The 16,259-nt window shown below is 42.1% G+C and overlaps 2 protein-coding genes across 2 annotated transcripts; both read right to left on the bottom strand.

Moving 5' to 3' along the window:
- Positions 1-262: 262 nt before the first annotated feature.
- nherf2 (NHERF family PDZ scaffold protein 2) lies at positions 263-10,972 on the bottom strand. Its single transcript, XM_058073856.2, has 6 exons — positions 10,418-10,972; positions 8,409-8,711; positions 4,846-5,031; positions 2,397-2,543; positions 1,161-1,382; positions 263-708 (listed from the first exon to the last, which is right to left on the bottom strand). The coding sequence occupies exons 1-6, from the start codon at positions 10,622-10,624 to the stop codon at positions 541-543; spliced, it is 1,233 nt and encodes a 410-aa protein (XP_057929839.2). The 5' UTR covers positions 10,625-10,972; the 3' UTR covers positions 263-540.
- Positions 10,973-11,425: 453 nt separating this feature from the next.
- Positions 11,426-16,072, bottom strand: nthl1 (nth-like DNA glycosylase 1). The gene is made up of 6 exons (XM_058069432.2): positions 15,851-16,072; positions 14,982-15,244; positions 14,739-14,909; positions 14,484-14,643; positions 13,037-13,142; positions 11,426-12,944 (listed from the first exon to the last, which is right to left on the bottom strand). The coding sequence occupies exons 1-6, from the start codon at positions 16,056-16,058 to the stop codon at positions 12,656-12,658; spliced, it is 1,197 nt and encodes a 398-aa protein (XP_057925415.2). The 5' UTR covers positions 16,059-16,072; the 3' UTR covers positions 11,426-12,655.
- Between the last annotated feature and the right edge of the window lie 187 nt (positions 16,073-16,259).

Raw genomic sequence — 16,259 nt, 5'->3', positions numbered from 1 at the left:
GTAGGAGACCAGGGTTCAATTCCACCCTCGGCCATCTCTGTGTGGATGTGTGGGTTTTCTCCGGTTTCCTCCCACATTCCAAAAACATGCTAGGTTAATTGGCGACTCCAAATTGTCCATAGGTATGAATGTGAGTGTGCATGGTTGTTTGTCTATATGTACCCTGTGATTGGCTGGTGACCAGTCCAGGGTGTACCCCGCCTCTTGCCCAAAAACAGCTGGGATAAGCTCCATCACCCTCGCGACCATCGTGAGGAAAAAAATACACTAATAAAAAAATATTAGTGTTTAGAAACGTATTCAAAAAGGAAATAAAGTTGCCTGAGATGGACCGATACACATTTTGAGTCGTTCAGACTCAAAATGAACCAACAAAAGGCACCAATGTGGTGGAATGGCCCATATACAGTAAATGACATAACCAATCTAAATGATCACTATCACTATGATTGTTATTGTTTGTATTTACTTTTGATCAAGTGGATGGTATCATAGTTCATAAACCAACCTTGTTGTCTGAATTCTTCTTATTCTGTGCAATCAGAAGTTGCTAAAGATCTCCTGTTTCTTGCTCCAATCCATAGGGGGCGCCTTCTTTTTGTGGCGCCCGGCAAGCACCTTTTGTTTCGCCTCGGCCGCAGTCGGGCTCAAGCGGAGACCGCTGTCCAAGAAAGGGTCGGAAACTCGCCTGTCATCCTCATCGGGGACCTCCAACACACACATTTAACATGACTTAGATTCAAACATTCAGCTCATCATTTAGAACAGGGGTCTCAAACACGCGGCCCGCGGGGCCCCCGCCTTGATATGAAAGTTTAATGTTAGTGCGGCCCGCGCAAGTTTGATATGGATGCTGTATGGTATCATGTACCCAGAATAAATTATTACGTTTGATTAATGTTCATGTTAAAGGTTAAATAACTGTTAATAGTTATCCTCCCTATCTGTGTGGAAGTGGTAAGTTTTTGGCTTTTTAAGTTTAAAGGAAATAACTTTTATTGTAGAAAATCGGAACCAAAGCAAAGTTTATTCATTTTTCTGTTTTTTTTTTTGAAAACCTGATGCGGTCTCGCCCAGACCCTAGCTCCAGTGGCCCCCCGGGTAAATTGAATTTGAGACCCCTGATTTAGATGATGTCCACACTCACACTTCTCTCTCACCTGGAAGCTCATATCAGAGCTACTGATCTCTGATTGGGTGGTGGAGCTGGTGGAGGACTGGGATGCACAGCTTCCGTTGGCTCGCGGTTTAGGGGACATGTTTGTGATGGTGGCGTCCGTTAGGGTCACGTGTATGATTGGTGCTTCTGTGGTGGAATGGTGGTCAATGGTTGGTGAAGGTGAAGATGATGCATTTTCTGCAGCTGATTCATCCATGTAGACCTGTGAGAAACAGGAGAGGAATTTAAACAAATATATATTTTTTGCTCAAAAACTAAAAAAAAAAAGAAGCTAAATCCACTTTTTAAAAAGTAATGTACTCAACACTACTACATTTACTATCTTCCAATAAGTAACGCCACATTGTTGCCACAAAAGTACTACAGTCTTCCCTCGCCGCATTGTGGTTTGAATTTCACCGTTTCACTCCTGACTGTGTGGCCCTACATCAGGGGTCTCAAACACGCGGCCCGTGGGCCAAATGTGGCCCGCAGGACACTAGTTTGAGGCCCCCGCCTTGATATGAAAGTTTAATGTTAGTGCGGCCCGCGCAAGTTTGATATGGATGCTGTATGGTATCATGTACCCAGAAAAAACTATTACGTTTGATTAATGTTCATGTTAAAGGTTAAATAACTGTTAATAGTTATCCTCCCTATCCGTGTGGAAGTGGTAAGTTTTTGGCTATTTAGGTTTAAAGGAAATAACTTGAAGGTTTCCGTTTCGGTCGCTAGCTCTCTAGTTTGCAACCTAGTTAGCTAACTAACTGCGAGTTACGTAGTTAGGTGGTCGAGTGGTTAGCGCGCAGACCTCACAGCTAGGAGACCAAAGTTCAATGCCACTCTCGGCCATCTCTGTGTGGAGTTTGCATGTTCTCCCCCCTGTGCATGCGTGGGTTTTCTCCGGGTACTCCGGTTTCCTCCCACATTCCAAAAACATGCTAGGTTAATTAGCGACTCCAAATTGTCCATAGGTATGAATGTGAGTGTGAATGGTTGTTTGTCTATATGTGCCCTGTGATTGGCTGGCGACCAGTCCAGGGTGTAGCCCGCCTCTCGCCCAAAGAGAGCTGTGATAGGCTCCAGCACCACCGCGACCCTCGTGAGGATAAGCATTGAATGAATAATTACGCCCATTTCTATTTTTTGACTGAATTGGCTGAAGAAATCACTCATTTTCTTATAAAACACAGTATGTGCATAAACAAAAGGCAAAGGAACCACACAGAATACATACGTGTCGTGCAGTGGGCGTGATCCCCAGTCTATGGAAGAGCTCGTCTGTCTCCTGGTCGACCACCAGGAGGCGCACTTCTTGCTCACTTACTCTAATGAGTGCCACAACCTCAGAGTGCTTCATACCTTCAATGTTCACCCCGTTTACCTGACAAACAGCAGACATGGAAAAAAAGGAAGATGTAAAGGACATGTGGAGCTGCTGTGATGTTAACGAGAAAGGACACTAGAGACTAAGTAGTATCCTTTATACAACGTGACAAGCAGGAGGCATGTCTTGCCTCACCTGGGGGGGAAAAAAAAACGTAATTTGAGTGGAAGCGGGTTGATTTGCATGACACAATTTCCTCTACACGACACTAAAATGTCTCCCACAGAGGGAGTTTGGCACCAACCTTTCATGTGCTCCTTTTAAGATGATATAAAACTTAACATTTCCAGCCTTTCACCATGTAAACACCGTCTCTCTCTCACTTCCAGTCTAAGAACTTCTAATTCCAGCTCATCTGCTTTAATCCTATCACACTGTAAATCAGTGCAAGGACCTGATTAATAAGGGGGGGTGGGGGGGTGACACTCCTTTCCCACATTCATATATAGACAAACAACCATTCACTTTTCAAGTTTTCTTTTATATTTGTGTGATGATCTGAACATGCAAAAAAAAAAAAAACACTTTTTCACCCCACTCTATATTGCTGTGGCAACGGCAGAACACAAAGCTGTAGGACAGGGGTCTCAAACATGCGGCCCGTGGGCCAAATGTGGCCCGCAGGACACTAGTTTGAGGTGTCCTGATATGAAAGTTTAATGTTAGTGCGGCCCGCGCAAGTTTGATACGGATGCTTGCATGGTATCATGTACCCAGAAAAAAATATTAAGTTTGATTAATGTTCATGTTAAAGGTTAAATAACTGTTAATAGTTATCCTCACTATCCGTGTGGAAGTGGTAAGTTTTTGGCTATTTAAGTTTAAAGGAAATAACTTGAAGGCTACCGTTTAGGTCGCTAGCTCTCTTGTGCGGCCCGCGCGAGTTTGATACGGATGCTGCATGGTATCATGTACCCAGAAAAAAATATTACGTTTGATTAATGTTCATGTTAAAGGTTAAATAACTGTTAATAGTTATCCTCACTATCCGTGTGGAAGTGGTAAGTCTTTGGCTATTTAAGTTTAAAGGAAATAACTTGAAGGCTACCGTTTAGGTCGCTAGCTCTCTAGTGCGGCCCGCGCGAGTTTGATACGGATGCTGTATGGTATCATGTACCCAGAAAAAAATTATTAGGTTTGATTAATGTTCATGTTAAAGGTTAAATAACTGTTAATAGCTATCCTCCCTATCCGTGTGGAAGTGGTAAGTTTTTGGCTATTTAAGTTTAAAGGAAATAACTTGAAGGCTACCGTTTAGGTCGCTAGGTCTCTAGTTTGCGAGTTAGCATGTGTCTCAAGACCCTGCAGTTGCGCAATATGTTGTAAATAAAAAAGAGTATAAATGTGACTATAGTTGTGTTTTGTCATGTCTACAGGGCTCTAATAATGCTTTGTTCATTTTAATCTGAAAAAAATAATTTGTCTACGGACAATTTGGAATCGCCAATTAACCTAGCATGACACCACTTGGAATTGTGAATGATTGAATGACTATTAATTACCTGTAAATATTTAGTATAGTAGTTTCAAAGGAAGTCATTATGCTGGAGTCTATCCCATGTGACTTTGGGTGAGAGACAGCGTACACCTTGGACTGGACCCAAACGGAGATTCAAACTATTTATAAATATTAGGGATGTCTAATATTATCATTGCATTTTTATGCTGATAATTATCGTTGCGGGCTGCATGGGGGTCTAGTGGTTAGCGCGCAGACCTCACAGCTAGGAGACCAGAGTTCAATTCCACCCACGGCCATCTCTGTGTGGAGTTTGCATGTTCTCCCCGTGCATGCGTGGGTTTTTTTCCCGGTACTCCGGTTTCCTCCCACATTCCAAAAAAACATGCTAGGTTAATTAGCAACTCCAAATTGTCCATAGGTATGAATGTGAGTGTGAATGGTTGTTTGTCTATATGTGCCCTGTGATTGGCTGGCTGGCGACCGGTCCAGGGTGTACCCCGCCTCTCGATCGAAGACAGCTGGGATAGGCTCCAGCACCCCCCGCGACTCTCATGAGGAAAAGCGGTAGAAAATTAATGAATGAATGAAATATCGGTGCCGATAATTATCGGCACGATATATCAGCTATTGGCTAATATTGGTTGATATGGGTATCAGATTTTTTGTCACATTACACATATCGGTATCGTCTGGTATCGCTATTAGAAATTGAGAGTTGGACAATATCGGCATGTGGGTTTTTGGCAAAAAAGTAAATATCGGACATCCCTAATTAATATCGATATATATATTTTTTCTATAAATAGTGTAAGCACCACGGCCAGAGTGTGTGTGTACCTCCACCAGCCGGTCTCCCGGACGCATGTCTGCACTCTCAGCAGGTGAGTGGGGGTCCACGGAGCGTACAAATTGTCCACACTTTGCCTTATTGTTATGTAGGTTGAAGCCGTAGCCTTGTTCCCCTTTCACCAGGTGACACAGGCGGGGAAGGAGCTCGGTCGATGGCTCTGGTGAGGCCTCCATCTGTAGTGAGGGAATGTTTCGAAATGGTAAACCAAAGGTTTCAAAAAATATCAGCATTTTTGTTTTTTAGTTACATTACGTCTTTTTGCTTTATTTTTTCCACTTTTGCTGTTTAAAAAAATATTTCACGGTGCAAAGATGGCCTTTGTGGCACAGTTTGGATACCCCTGGTTTGTTTCGGCAAAACGGGTGAGGTGTTGCCAGGAGATAAAGTACTCTCCAAACTTGGGACTTGACTGATCAGGGGTTGGGTTGCAAACTGTTGCAAACCCCTTGTTATGTATGTTTCCTACCTACCTTTTGAGTGTTAAATTGCTGCGTGATGATTATAGCCTATATAAAATGACATTGTGAGTCAGATTTAGTAATGGTACATAGTATACTGCTTTCAATGAAAGTCTTGACTTCGGAAGTATTTAATGTTTATGTCTGTGTTTGACCTCTTTAGGCAGGCTTTATATGGGCGTCTGCCGCTCTCACGCAACAATGAAATCTTGTCTGTCTGTGTTTACGTTGGATAAATGTCAACCATTGCTCACTTGAGACAAGACGGCGATGAACCAAATTTGTCATTGTATATGCGTTACATTAACGCTCAGTTTTGGACTCTTAGGAACAAAAACAATCGGACTGCAATTCCGGAATAACAAACAAAAAACAGATTGTGTACATATATTTATACTGTTTATTCTGCATATTTTGTATTTTCATTCTTTTTTTTAATAGATGTGTCTGCACCTACTTCACCAAAACAAATTCCTAGTATGTGTTTGATCATACCTGGCAATAAACCATTTTTGATTCTGATTCTGAGAAACAAAAGTATGGAATACACTTGTTTGCTGCTCTCCTTTGTTTACACTTTGTTGCATTCCCTGCTTTCAATTTCAAGTTCAGTCTTTGAAGCATGATTTGTGCTTCTGTGTCGACGCGCCTTCTCCTGATTTCAGATCAACATTTGAAATAAAAATAGAATGTTCCAGCAGCTATTTAATTGAATCATTGAATCGATTGGAACCGGACTGTTCAGGTTGTCTTAGAAGCAGGCTTCATTGGTTCATACTGAAAGATTATACGGAACAAACAAAATCACTAGATAGGACGGCTCTTGTCTGAAAATTTGGTGCAAAATCCAAAGTATTTATCCTCTGGATGACTGAGACTATTCATAGACATGAACCATAATTTGCTCACGACAAAAGAAGCTAACGAGCTAAATAGTTAACGAGTTGAAGAGTTATGGAGTCTACATCACGTCATACGTGCAAACCCGATGAAGCCGTATAAAAGCAATTCTGTCCAAAGTGACGCCAGTTGTTGCAATTTTTTTTTTTACTAGCCAGTGGCACATTATAGAAAAAAACTTAAATAAAACATAAATAAATAAAAACTAATTAAGAATGAGACACATTCACATGCATGAACTGTTGAAGATATTCCTTACTAATAAAATAAGAGTAAAGTGACCAAGACGATAATACATACAAGTATAATACATACTATACACGACAGTGCAGTACTAGTAGTAGTTATATTACACATAATATGGTCATGCTAACAGTGCGTGTACCAGGCAAGGCATGAGATTTGTCTGTTTGTGCAAAAGCTGACCTACTCTTATTATATTCATACTGTATATTTTGTACCCCGCCTCTTGCCTGAAGACAGCTGGGATAGGCTCCAGCACCCCCCGCGATCCTCGCGAGGAAAAAGCGGTAGAAAATGAATGAATGAATGAATGAATGTATATTTTGTCTTTATATCACAGCCTTTTTTGATTAAGAATGGGAAAGAGAATTGCACCATCCAGCCAAGGGGTAACCACTATTTACCCTGCCTTCGGCTAAACACATGACAGACTGATTAAAGCCGTTGGTCTTGACGATCGAGCGCCACTTTGTTTGGAGGCCAAACACAGCTCTGACAAAGTGTTCCGATGTCAGCAACATCGGGACGTAAAACTAAGAACTCCAGACTGAACCTTTGGTCTGTATTGGACGTCAAAAAGAAATAAGTACAAAATTTAAAATTTTGTTTAGTGCTTCAGTTTGAAGGAAGGATGGATGAGTTGACTTTAAAAGTCAGTGTAAGGCAGGGGTCTCAAACACACGGCCCGCGGGCCAAATGTGGCCCGCAGGACACAAGTTTGAGGCCCCCGCCTTGATATGAAAGTTTAATGTTAGTTTGATACGGATGCTGTATGGTATCATGTACCCAGAAAAAATTATTACGTTTGATTAATGTTCATGTTAAAGGTTAAATAACTTAATAGTTATCCTCCCTATCCGTGTGGAAGTGGTATGTTTTTGGCTATTTAGGTTTAAAGGAAATAACTTGAAGGCTACCGTTTAGGTCGCTAGCTCTCTAGTTTGCGAGTTAGCATGTGTCTGAAGACCCTGCAGTTGCGCAATATGTTGTAAATAAAAAAATATATAAATGTGACTATAGTCGTGTTTTGTCATGTCTACAGGGCTCTAATAATGCTTTGTTCATTTTAATCTGAAAAAAATAATTTGTCTACCCACCAACTATATGTGGTTTCTTAAGTTTTTATTACTTGCCGTTTTATTATTATTATTATTATATTTATTTATTACTGATTGATTGATTTTCTTTATTCTTGATTTGTTTATTTATTTTTCATCTTATTTTGTGTAGAAAAATAAAAAGTAAGATATTTGAGAACAATTTTTTTTGGAAAACCTGATGCGGCCCAGTCTCACCCAGACCCGAGCTCCAGTGGCCCCCAAGTAAATTGAGTTTGAGACCCCTGGTCTAAGGCGTTAACAGTCAGTATGCACAGAGCAACGGGCCTTTTTAACAACACAATACTGTAGTTACCACACCTCTTTGAGAACAGTGCCTTGTAAACATACACGTCACGGTGGCGTCGGATCTTTTGAGGGCAGAGGGTGTTAAAAATCTGTAATGACGTTTACTGTTCTGTTCTTAAATGTTTCCCTTCCAACTGGACTGTGGGAACAATGATTATCACAGGACTGCAATCTATATGTGGCATGGCGGTTTGGTGGGATGAGTGACGATGTAGTTGTTGAATTTGCAGAATTGAAAAATTATGCAAATTTCACGCATTGCATGTATGAAAAATTTTGAAAAAAAATTTGGCAAAAATTTTTTTTTGCATAATTAGCTGACATGCATCTGCAAAAAGTGAGTAAAAACCATTATAAATGACTGGCCTCACAGTAGTACTCGCTGATTGTTGAAAAGTACAATTTGTGGTATCTGTCTCCAAAAGTACCTTCAGGCTGCCACATACTGTAAATGAATGTATTGGAAACAATGCAGTTCATTATTGCTAACATACGCGTATCCTCCCCATAAAGCATAATACCGATGACATCATATTATATTACCTCTGTATCCGTTACAGTACTCGATGTCACTGAGGATCTCTTGACCTTGCCTCCTAGGGTCGCGGGAGTGGGTGACTCTGCAGGAAGAGTGTCATCAGACTTGAGGGACCTGGGTGAAATCGTTCGGGGTATGGGAGAAGTGGACGGTGTGGTCCCAGGTGAGGGACGCGGGGAGAGGGTTCCCATCTCGATGGCCAAATCCTCTGTGCAAGCCAGGCCACAACTCTGGAGGTAGTCTTCCGTATTCCGATCCACTACCAGTAGTCTGGTGCGGTGAGGTACCTCTCGAATACGCTCCACCACCTGTACACAGTGCGGGCATGTTACATGTTACTCTTAAAATCTGGCCCATATTGTAATTTCTAATTTCATCTGGCAAGGAATCAATCACATCAACAAACAATGTGCCGATGGTTATCTTTGCATCATAGTCATACTTTCACTTTCATCTATTCCTACAGCAGGGGTCTCAAACTCAATTTACTTGGGGGCCACTGGAGCTCGGGTCTGGGTGAGACTGGGCCGCATCAGGTTTTCCAAAAAAAAAACAAAAAAATGCATTTATTAAAAACAAAAACAAAAAAATAAAAAAAATAAATAAACAAATCAAGAATAAAGAAAATCAATCAGTAATAAATAAATAAATATAATAATAATAATAAAACGGCAAATAATAAAAACTTAAGAAACCACATATAGTTGGTGGGTAGACAAATGATTTTTTTCAGATTAAAATGAACAAAGCATTATTAGAGCCCTGTAGACATGACAAAACACGACTATAGTCACATTTATACTCTTTTTATTTACAACATATTGCGCAACTGCAGGGTCTTCAGACACATGCTAACTCGCAAACTAGAGAGCTAGCCACCTAAACGGTAGCCTTCAAGTTATTTCCTTTAAACTTAAATAGCCAAAAACTTACCACTTCCACACGGATAGGGAGGATAACTATTAACAGTTATTTAACCTTTAACATGAACATTAATCAAACGTAATATTTTTTTCTGGGTACATGATACCATACAGCATCCATATCAAACTTGAGCGGGTCGCACTAACATTAAACTTTCATATCAAGGCGCGGGCCTGAAACTAGTGTCCTGTGGGCCACATTTGGCCCGCGGGCCACGTGTTTGAGACCACTTTTTTTGCATGTTCAGATCATCACACAAATATATAAAAAACTTAATAACTGGTGAGCTGGCGGCACGGCGGTCGAGTGGTTAGCGCGCATACCTCACAGCTAGGAGACCAGGGTTCAATTCCACCCTCGGCCATCTCTGTGTGGAGTTTGCATGTTCTCCCCGTGCATGCGTGGGTTTTCTCCGGGTACTCCGGTTTCCTCCCACATTCCAAAAACATGCTAGGTTAATTGGTGACTCCAAATTGTCCATAGGTATAAATGTGAGTGTGAATGGTTGTTTGTCTATATGTGCCCTGTGATTGGCTGGCGACCAGTCCAGTCCTCTCGCCCAAAGACAGCTGGGATAGGCTCCAGCACCCCCCACAACCCTCGTGAAGAAAAGCGGTAGAAAATAAATAAATGAATGAATCTCACGGGACTCAGAATTTGATGATGTTCTACTCACTTCAATGACGTGTAGCTTGTTTTATTTCACATGCTTTGTGGCGGTGAATAAAGATTATATCAAGAATACTATATGTTATTGTTCAAATACTTCTCCCTGGACCAAAGTGTAACAAAAGAAAAAAGTTATGTTGCCATGACAACAACCGCAGCTGCACCAACAAACGATTCCAGACAGTAAAGAAACTTTGGAGATGAACCACATTCATCCATCCACACTAAGAGTTCCCTCCAGTTCAACATGATCCCTTTTACACAAGGCTCACATTAACCCATTTAAGTACCCCCCCTCCTCCTCCTCCTCCTGGGGCAAAGAAAAAGTTGTCCAACAGGTATTTATTTATTGTTTCCTCTTCTAAGAGGCAAGGAGCCACCTGTGAGTTGGAAGTAACATGTCCACGGAAGCGGCCCTCACCTGATGGTGGCTTTCCTTCTCCACATTCTCCCCGTTCACCTCCACCACCCGATCCCCGGGTCTCAGCCCGGCCAGGTCCGCCGAAGAGCCGGGCTCCACTCTCCGGATAAACTGTCCACCTTTGTTCTTCTCACCGTGAAGATGGAATCCATAACCGTGTTCTGTTTTGATCAGGTAGCACACCCTGGGTCTCAGCTGGATCTCCATCCCAGCAAGTCAGAAGCAGCAAACAGGTCCAAGTGATTTGGGGTCACGGACTCTTAATCCAACAAGACCGAGGGCTCCTGTGCCCAAAAGATCATCACCATTACGCATGATGCGGTACGATTAGTGATCCACGATGGTCGAAAGTGTCGATTAAAAAAGTTGCCTCAAACCAACCAACGTTAAAACTAACCAATGCGCACGCATGGAGCGGTCAAAGGTATGCGTCAAAAAAGTAGTCCATAAATCAGGAGCAGATGCTAAACCCCGTCCGTGGGACGGTATTATCAGAGATCAGAGATTAGAAAGCTGCTCCTCCGCTTAATTGTCCTTGTCAGGTGGGAGGTGTTTCCAACTGTGTGAGAAGGAGGCGCCAACAGCGACACGTTGGGTCTAGTTGACGCACACCCAAGGACGCAGCGCACCCGAGCTGCACTGGCGCACTACTGCATCGTCACCAGACAATCCGAGGGCAGATTCTAGATTCTAGAGGGGGGGGGGGGGGGGTCCAACGCATGTCAATAGTGCGCGTTCATATCCTTTCAAAATAAAAGCAATATACACCACTTATAGTAACTAAGAGAACAGCAAAACAATACAGTAAATACATACAGGCACATCATTAACAACACATTCAATATCCTCTTTTTGAATTGTATAACAAAATATATATTTGTCACTTTGATGTAACTGATTTGGACATTTTTAATGTTGTACATTTAAAGATAACCTTCACTCATTGATATGAATGAATAAGGGTCCATTGGTAGTGTATAGTGGTTCACACTGTTGATGTGACCCTGAACTAGTGGCACAGGAAATGGAAGTTACTAACTCACCTAAAATAACACTTTTATTTTCCCATTTTTCTCAAAAGATTCTGTGTACACAAAATTATTTTCTATTATTTGAAATTCATTCATTCATTTTCTACCGCTTTTTCCTCACGAGGTTTACAGGGGATGCTGGAGCCTATCCCAGCTGTCTTCGGGCATGAGGCGGGGTACACACTGGTACACACTGGTCGCCAGCCAATCACAGGGCACATATAGACAAACAACCATTCACACTCACATTCATACCTATGGACAATTTGGAGTCGCCAATTAACCTAGCATGTTTTTTTGGAATGTGGGAGGAAACCGGAGTACCCGGAGAAAACCCACGCATGCACGGGGAGAACATGCAAACTCCACACAGAGATGGCCGAGGTTGGAATTGAACCGTGGTCTCCTAGCTGTGAGGTCTGCGCGCTAACCACTAGACCGCCGTGCCGCCCCTATTTAAAATTAATTCATTCATTTTCTACCGCTTATCCTCACGAGGGTCGCGGGGGGTGCTGGAGCCTGTCCCAGCTGTCTTCGGGCGGTACACCCTGGACTGGTGGCCAGCCAATCACAGGGCACATATAGACAAACAACCATTCACACTCACATTCATACCTATGGACAATTTGGAGTCGCCAATTAACCTAGCATGTTTTTTTGGAATGTGGGAGGAAACCGGAGTACCCGGAGAAAAACCACGCATGCACGGGGAGAACACGCAAACTCCACACAGAGATGGCCGAGGTTGGAATTGAACCGTGGTCTCCTAGCTGTGAGGTCTGCGCGCTAACCACTAGACCGCCGCCGTGCCGCCCCTATTTAAAATGATTTATCTCAAATATTGTTCACAAATCTGTGTTAGTGAGTATTCATAAGTCAGGTGTGGCATATCACAATGCTGATTAGACAGCCTGCTCGGGTGGGCCTTAAGTTGGCCACAATAAAAGGCCACGCCAAAATGTGTGATCTTGTCTGTATGTAGGCACCAAAACCACAAGATTATGTAGCAGTATCCAGGTGGTCAGGAATTCACCCCAGAAATTAGATAATGACCCAAAACATAACCTGCCTCTCGCTCAAAGAGAGCTGGGATAGGCTCCAGCATACCCCAGAAGGATAAGTGGCATAGGAGATGAATGAACACGAAATACTGGCTTGTTTGCAAAACATTTTAGTGTAAAAATTATAGCTTTTTTATGAAACATACTTAGTGTTTCATCTTACTTTTTAGTGTCCTCCTCTGGGTGGTGGGATTAACCTGATCTGGCAACCCACTCACCATTTCATCCTTAACCACAGTTTCTTTCTTTGCTCTGAGCGAGGAGGCTGGTCCCAGAGAGGGCACGGATCGAGTTTTAGTCCGCTTTACAGGAGAGCTTTGATGAGCAGACGGACAGCTATGCTGGTTCAAACACACGGAGCACAGAGGGTTGGTTGGAAGGCAAACCTGCTGTCCAAAACCCACCAGCAACCAGTTCATCTCGCTCCACAGATCCCTGCAACAGTTGGAAGCAAACACCACGAGGCGGTGAATGGAAATGCACATTGTCTAACTGATTCTACGGGTCAGCGGAAGATTTGCTGTTACCTTGGTAACCACTCTTCCAGGGCTTTGCGTGTCTCCTCCGGGTTCTTGGTGGGCTTCCTGAGCCAGCCCAGCCTGTTTGAGATCCGATGCACGTGTGTGTCCACGCCTGAGAGATGACAAAAATGACTGAACTATTACAAATATAATATTTACTTGCATAAAGTAATGTGGAAAAGTGTTTTCATATTATTTTTTGCTTGCAGTATATGTTCCAGGTCATCAAAACAAATAGAAATATTAGTCAATGACAGCACAACTGAACACGAAATGCAGTTTGAAATAAAATATTTGATTATTAAGGGAAAAAAAATCCAAACTTATATACTAGCTCTGTGTGACAAAGTGGTTTCCCGCCTAAATATAGAACCACTCTTAGCAGCAACAACTGCAATCAAGCGTTCTCTTACAGCGCTGTGGAGACCCACTCATCTTTTGCAGAATTGTTGTAATTCAGCCACAAGGTGCACGCCACAGGATTTTTTGATAGACAGCAGAATTCATGGTTCCATTTATCCATTTATCCAGGTCCTGAAGCAACAAAACAGCCCCAGACCATCACACTACCACCCCCATATTCTACTGTTGGAGTTATTACTTTTATGCCAGGTGTAATGGGACACACATCTACAAATTTTTGTCTCGCCAAAGTAATTTTTATTTTATTTGTATTTACTAATTTTTTGTATGACAGCGAAATTCGGTTTTGAAGGCATATTATTTTGAAAAGCCAAACTAGCAACTAGCTGGAACTACTTTCCTCTGCACCGAAATCCGACCAGGACTTGGCTCAGAACACAAAATCGCTGTTGTTGGACTTCACTACTAATGGGGGTGTCATACCACTACATGTTAAAAAAAAAATCCTTTAATGTTCTTTTTGTTCCGTAGTGGTTTTCATCTTAGGACTCTGGCATGCAGGCTGTTTTTGGACAGTATATTTCTTACGGTGGAGTTATGAACGCTGGCCTTAAATGGGGCAAGTGAGGCCTGCGGTTCTGGATCAGTCTTCACTGCGTTCTTGAGGTTATTTTGGTTGGATAGACACTCCTGGGAAGGTTCACCACTGTTCCATGTTTTCGCCATTTGTGAATAATGGCTCTCACTGTGGTTTGCTCGAGTCCCAAAGCTGTAGAAATGACTTTCCAGATCTTTTCCAGACTGAAAGATTTAAATTAATCTCAGTGAAGTTATGTTTTAACAGAAGGGGGCAATTCAATTTTGTGTTCAGTTGTGTTATTTGAATTTGTTTGGTGACAAATTATTTCCATACAATTTTTGAGGAACTCCAAATTGTTTGACTTTTGATGCGTTTTGAAGGTTCCAGTGTATTTTTTCTGGCACGTTTAATGTTTGGTGACTAATATGTTTTTTTTTTTTTTTTTAATCAGTATGCATCTTTTTTTGCATCTTATATGTGACTGCATATGCTATGGCTTTGTGTTCCTACCTATACCAGACACCTGGTCCCAGGCAATGTCCATGGCCAGGTGAGCCATCTTGGGTCCAACCCCTGGGAGACGGACTAGCCCCTCCACGCTGTCTGGGATGTCCCCCCCAAAATCTTTCACAAGCAAGGCTGCTGTCCGCTTCAGAAACTTGACTTTGTTCTACACATGGATGTGCGCCAAAAGTACGTAAGTCGGTGCAGGTATGTTTTCTAAACCAATTACAGTAACTTTTAAAGTGTATTTTGAGTTGTTACCCTCCAGAAGCCGACTGGATAGATAAGTTTCCCCAGTGTGTCATCATCAGTAGATAGAATCTTCTCCGCAGTGCAGCCGTGCGCTCGCAGCCTCTGCATAGCAGCAGCTGTCACCTGATCTTTGGTCTGACTAGACAGCATGAGCGACACCAAGACCTGGAAACGCCTCACCTGCAGCACGGAGCGGAGACATGGTCAGAAAATGTTCATAAGTAACTTTCTAAAGAATAGTTTGATACCCACATTAGATGGAGCCTCTCCGTCGTAGCACTTCTCTGCTCCCATGTGATCCACCGGAGCATCGCGGCTGCTTCTCATCTCACGAATGAATCCCAACTGTTTCGTCCATTCAGGAGGTTCCCATTTTTCTGCCTTCACTGGTGGGGTACCTTCATCATACTCCACTTTTATCTGTCTCCGCCTGCGAACGTGTGATGATAATGGCGGAACGTCTGCCTCTAGTTTTGGCAGAATGGTTGCAAGCTGGAAGAGATCCTGGCTTCCATCTGAACAGCAAAAACAAGGAATCACAATGACATATTTATGATTGTACAATGTATAATACATTATTTAGTCCACACATTTTACTTATTTATTTACAAGAGATTCACTATGTTTGATTAAAATACACGCCACCGTTAACTTTGATCTTAGAACACAATAGATGTGTACATTTTACCATGGCATGCACTTTTTCTTTGTACAGTTCTTTATTCAAATTTGCATTATGTTTTAGCCAATACTGTATGTTTACCAAGCTGTTGCACTCACAAACTTGAAAGCATTTAATTAATAATTATGATTAATTATGTAGGAGCTTACTCCAATCAAACGTGTCAACATTTGCATTTTATAATAAGGGAAATTTCTTGGAAAAATAAAGGAAATTCTGTTTTTTTCTACCAGAATTTCAACGGGCAAACCCTCGAACCCCCAAAATGTACAACAACAGCAACATGGTTGTCAAAGTGTCAATTTTGACAGCTTTGGGGAAAAGAGGGACATCACTTATACAGGACACTCTCGTCATCTAGGAACCATTGTCATGGGTGTCATTAGCACACACGGATCAATTAGTAAGTGTACAAGTACTGTAGTATCTTTTATGATACCTAATGTTGACAAGGAGACTACCGAATCCTCCTCTTCTGCTTTCACAGCCACAGAGGAAACAGCATCCACGTTTCTTCGCTTCTTAAGTCCGGATAGCAAAGAGGCTGTCGCAGTGACAACTGTCTTGTTTTGTGAGAAATAAGGGGAGGTCATCCTGAAACGCAACACTACATTAAGCATCACAGTAGCATAGCCACTCGGAATCATAGTCCTTGTCGTGTTTGGAGGAGGACAGTAAAAGGAGGGACACCCAGTTCCGCCAAGTTTAAATACGTAAATACAATTTGTTTATATGATAAAACACATTAAATTCACATTTGTTTAGGTGTGGGTATATTTTACAGGTAATTTAGTCTTCAAAAAAATAAACTGAAATGCATTTTTAGCTTTCGCTAAACTACATTTCCC

The sequence above is a fragment of the Doryrhamphus excisus genome, linkage group LG9, assembly GCF_037039965.1.
Source record: "Doryrhamphus excisus strain RoL-2023G ecotype Guam linkage group LG9, RoL_Dexc_Guam_v1.1, whole genome shotgun sequence".
In the NCBI taxonomy this organism is placed as follows: Eukaryota; Metazoa; Chordata; class Actinopteri; order Syngnathiformes; family Syngnathidae; genus Doryrhamphus; species Doryrhamphus excisus.
This window is presented reverse-complemented; position numbering and strand designations above follow the sequence as displayed.

Coding starts and splice junctions, on each gene's coding strand:
- nherf2 (XM_058073856.2), bottom strand. CDS start 10,624: ATGGAGATCCAGCTGAGACCCAGGGTGTGCTACCTGATCAAAACAGAA. Junction 5,032..8,408: donor GTACTGTAACGGATACAGAG/GTAATATAATAT, acceptor CCCTCACTACAG/ATGGAGGCCTCACCAGAGCC. Junction 1,383..2,396: donor TCACGCCCACTGCACGACAC/GTATGTATTCTG, acceptor TGTTTCTCACAG/GTCTACATGGATGAATCAGC.
- nthl1 (XM_058069432.2), bottom strand. CDS start 16,058: ATGATTCCGAGTGGCTATGCTACTGTGATGCTTAATGTAGTGTTGCGT. Junction 14,910..14,981: donor ACGGAGAGGCTCCATCTAAT/GTGGGTATCAAA, acceptor TCCGTGCTGCAG/GTGAGGCGTTTCCAGGTCTT. Junction 12,945..13,036: donor CTGGAAGAGTGGTTACCAAG/GTAACAGCAAAT, acceptor CAACTGTTGCAG/GGATCTGTGGAGCGAGATGA.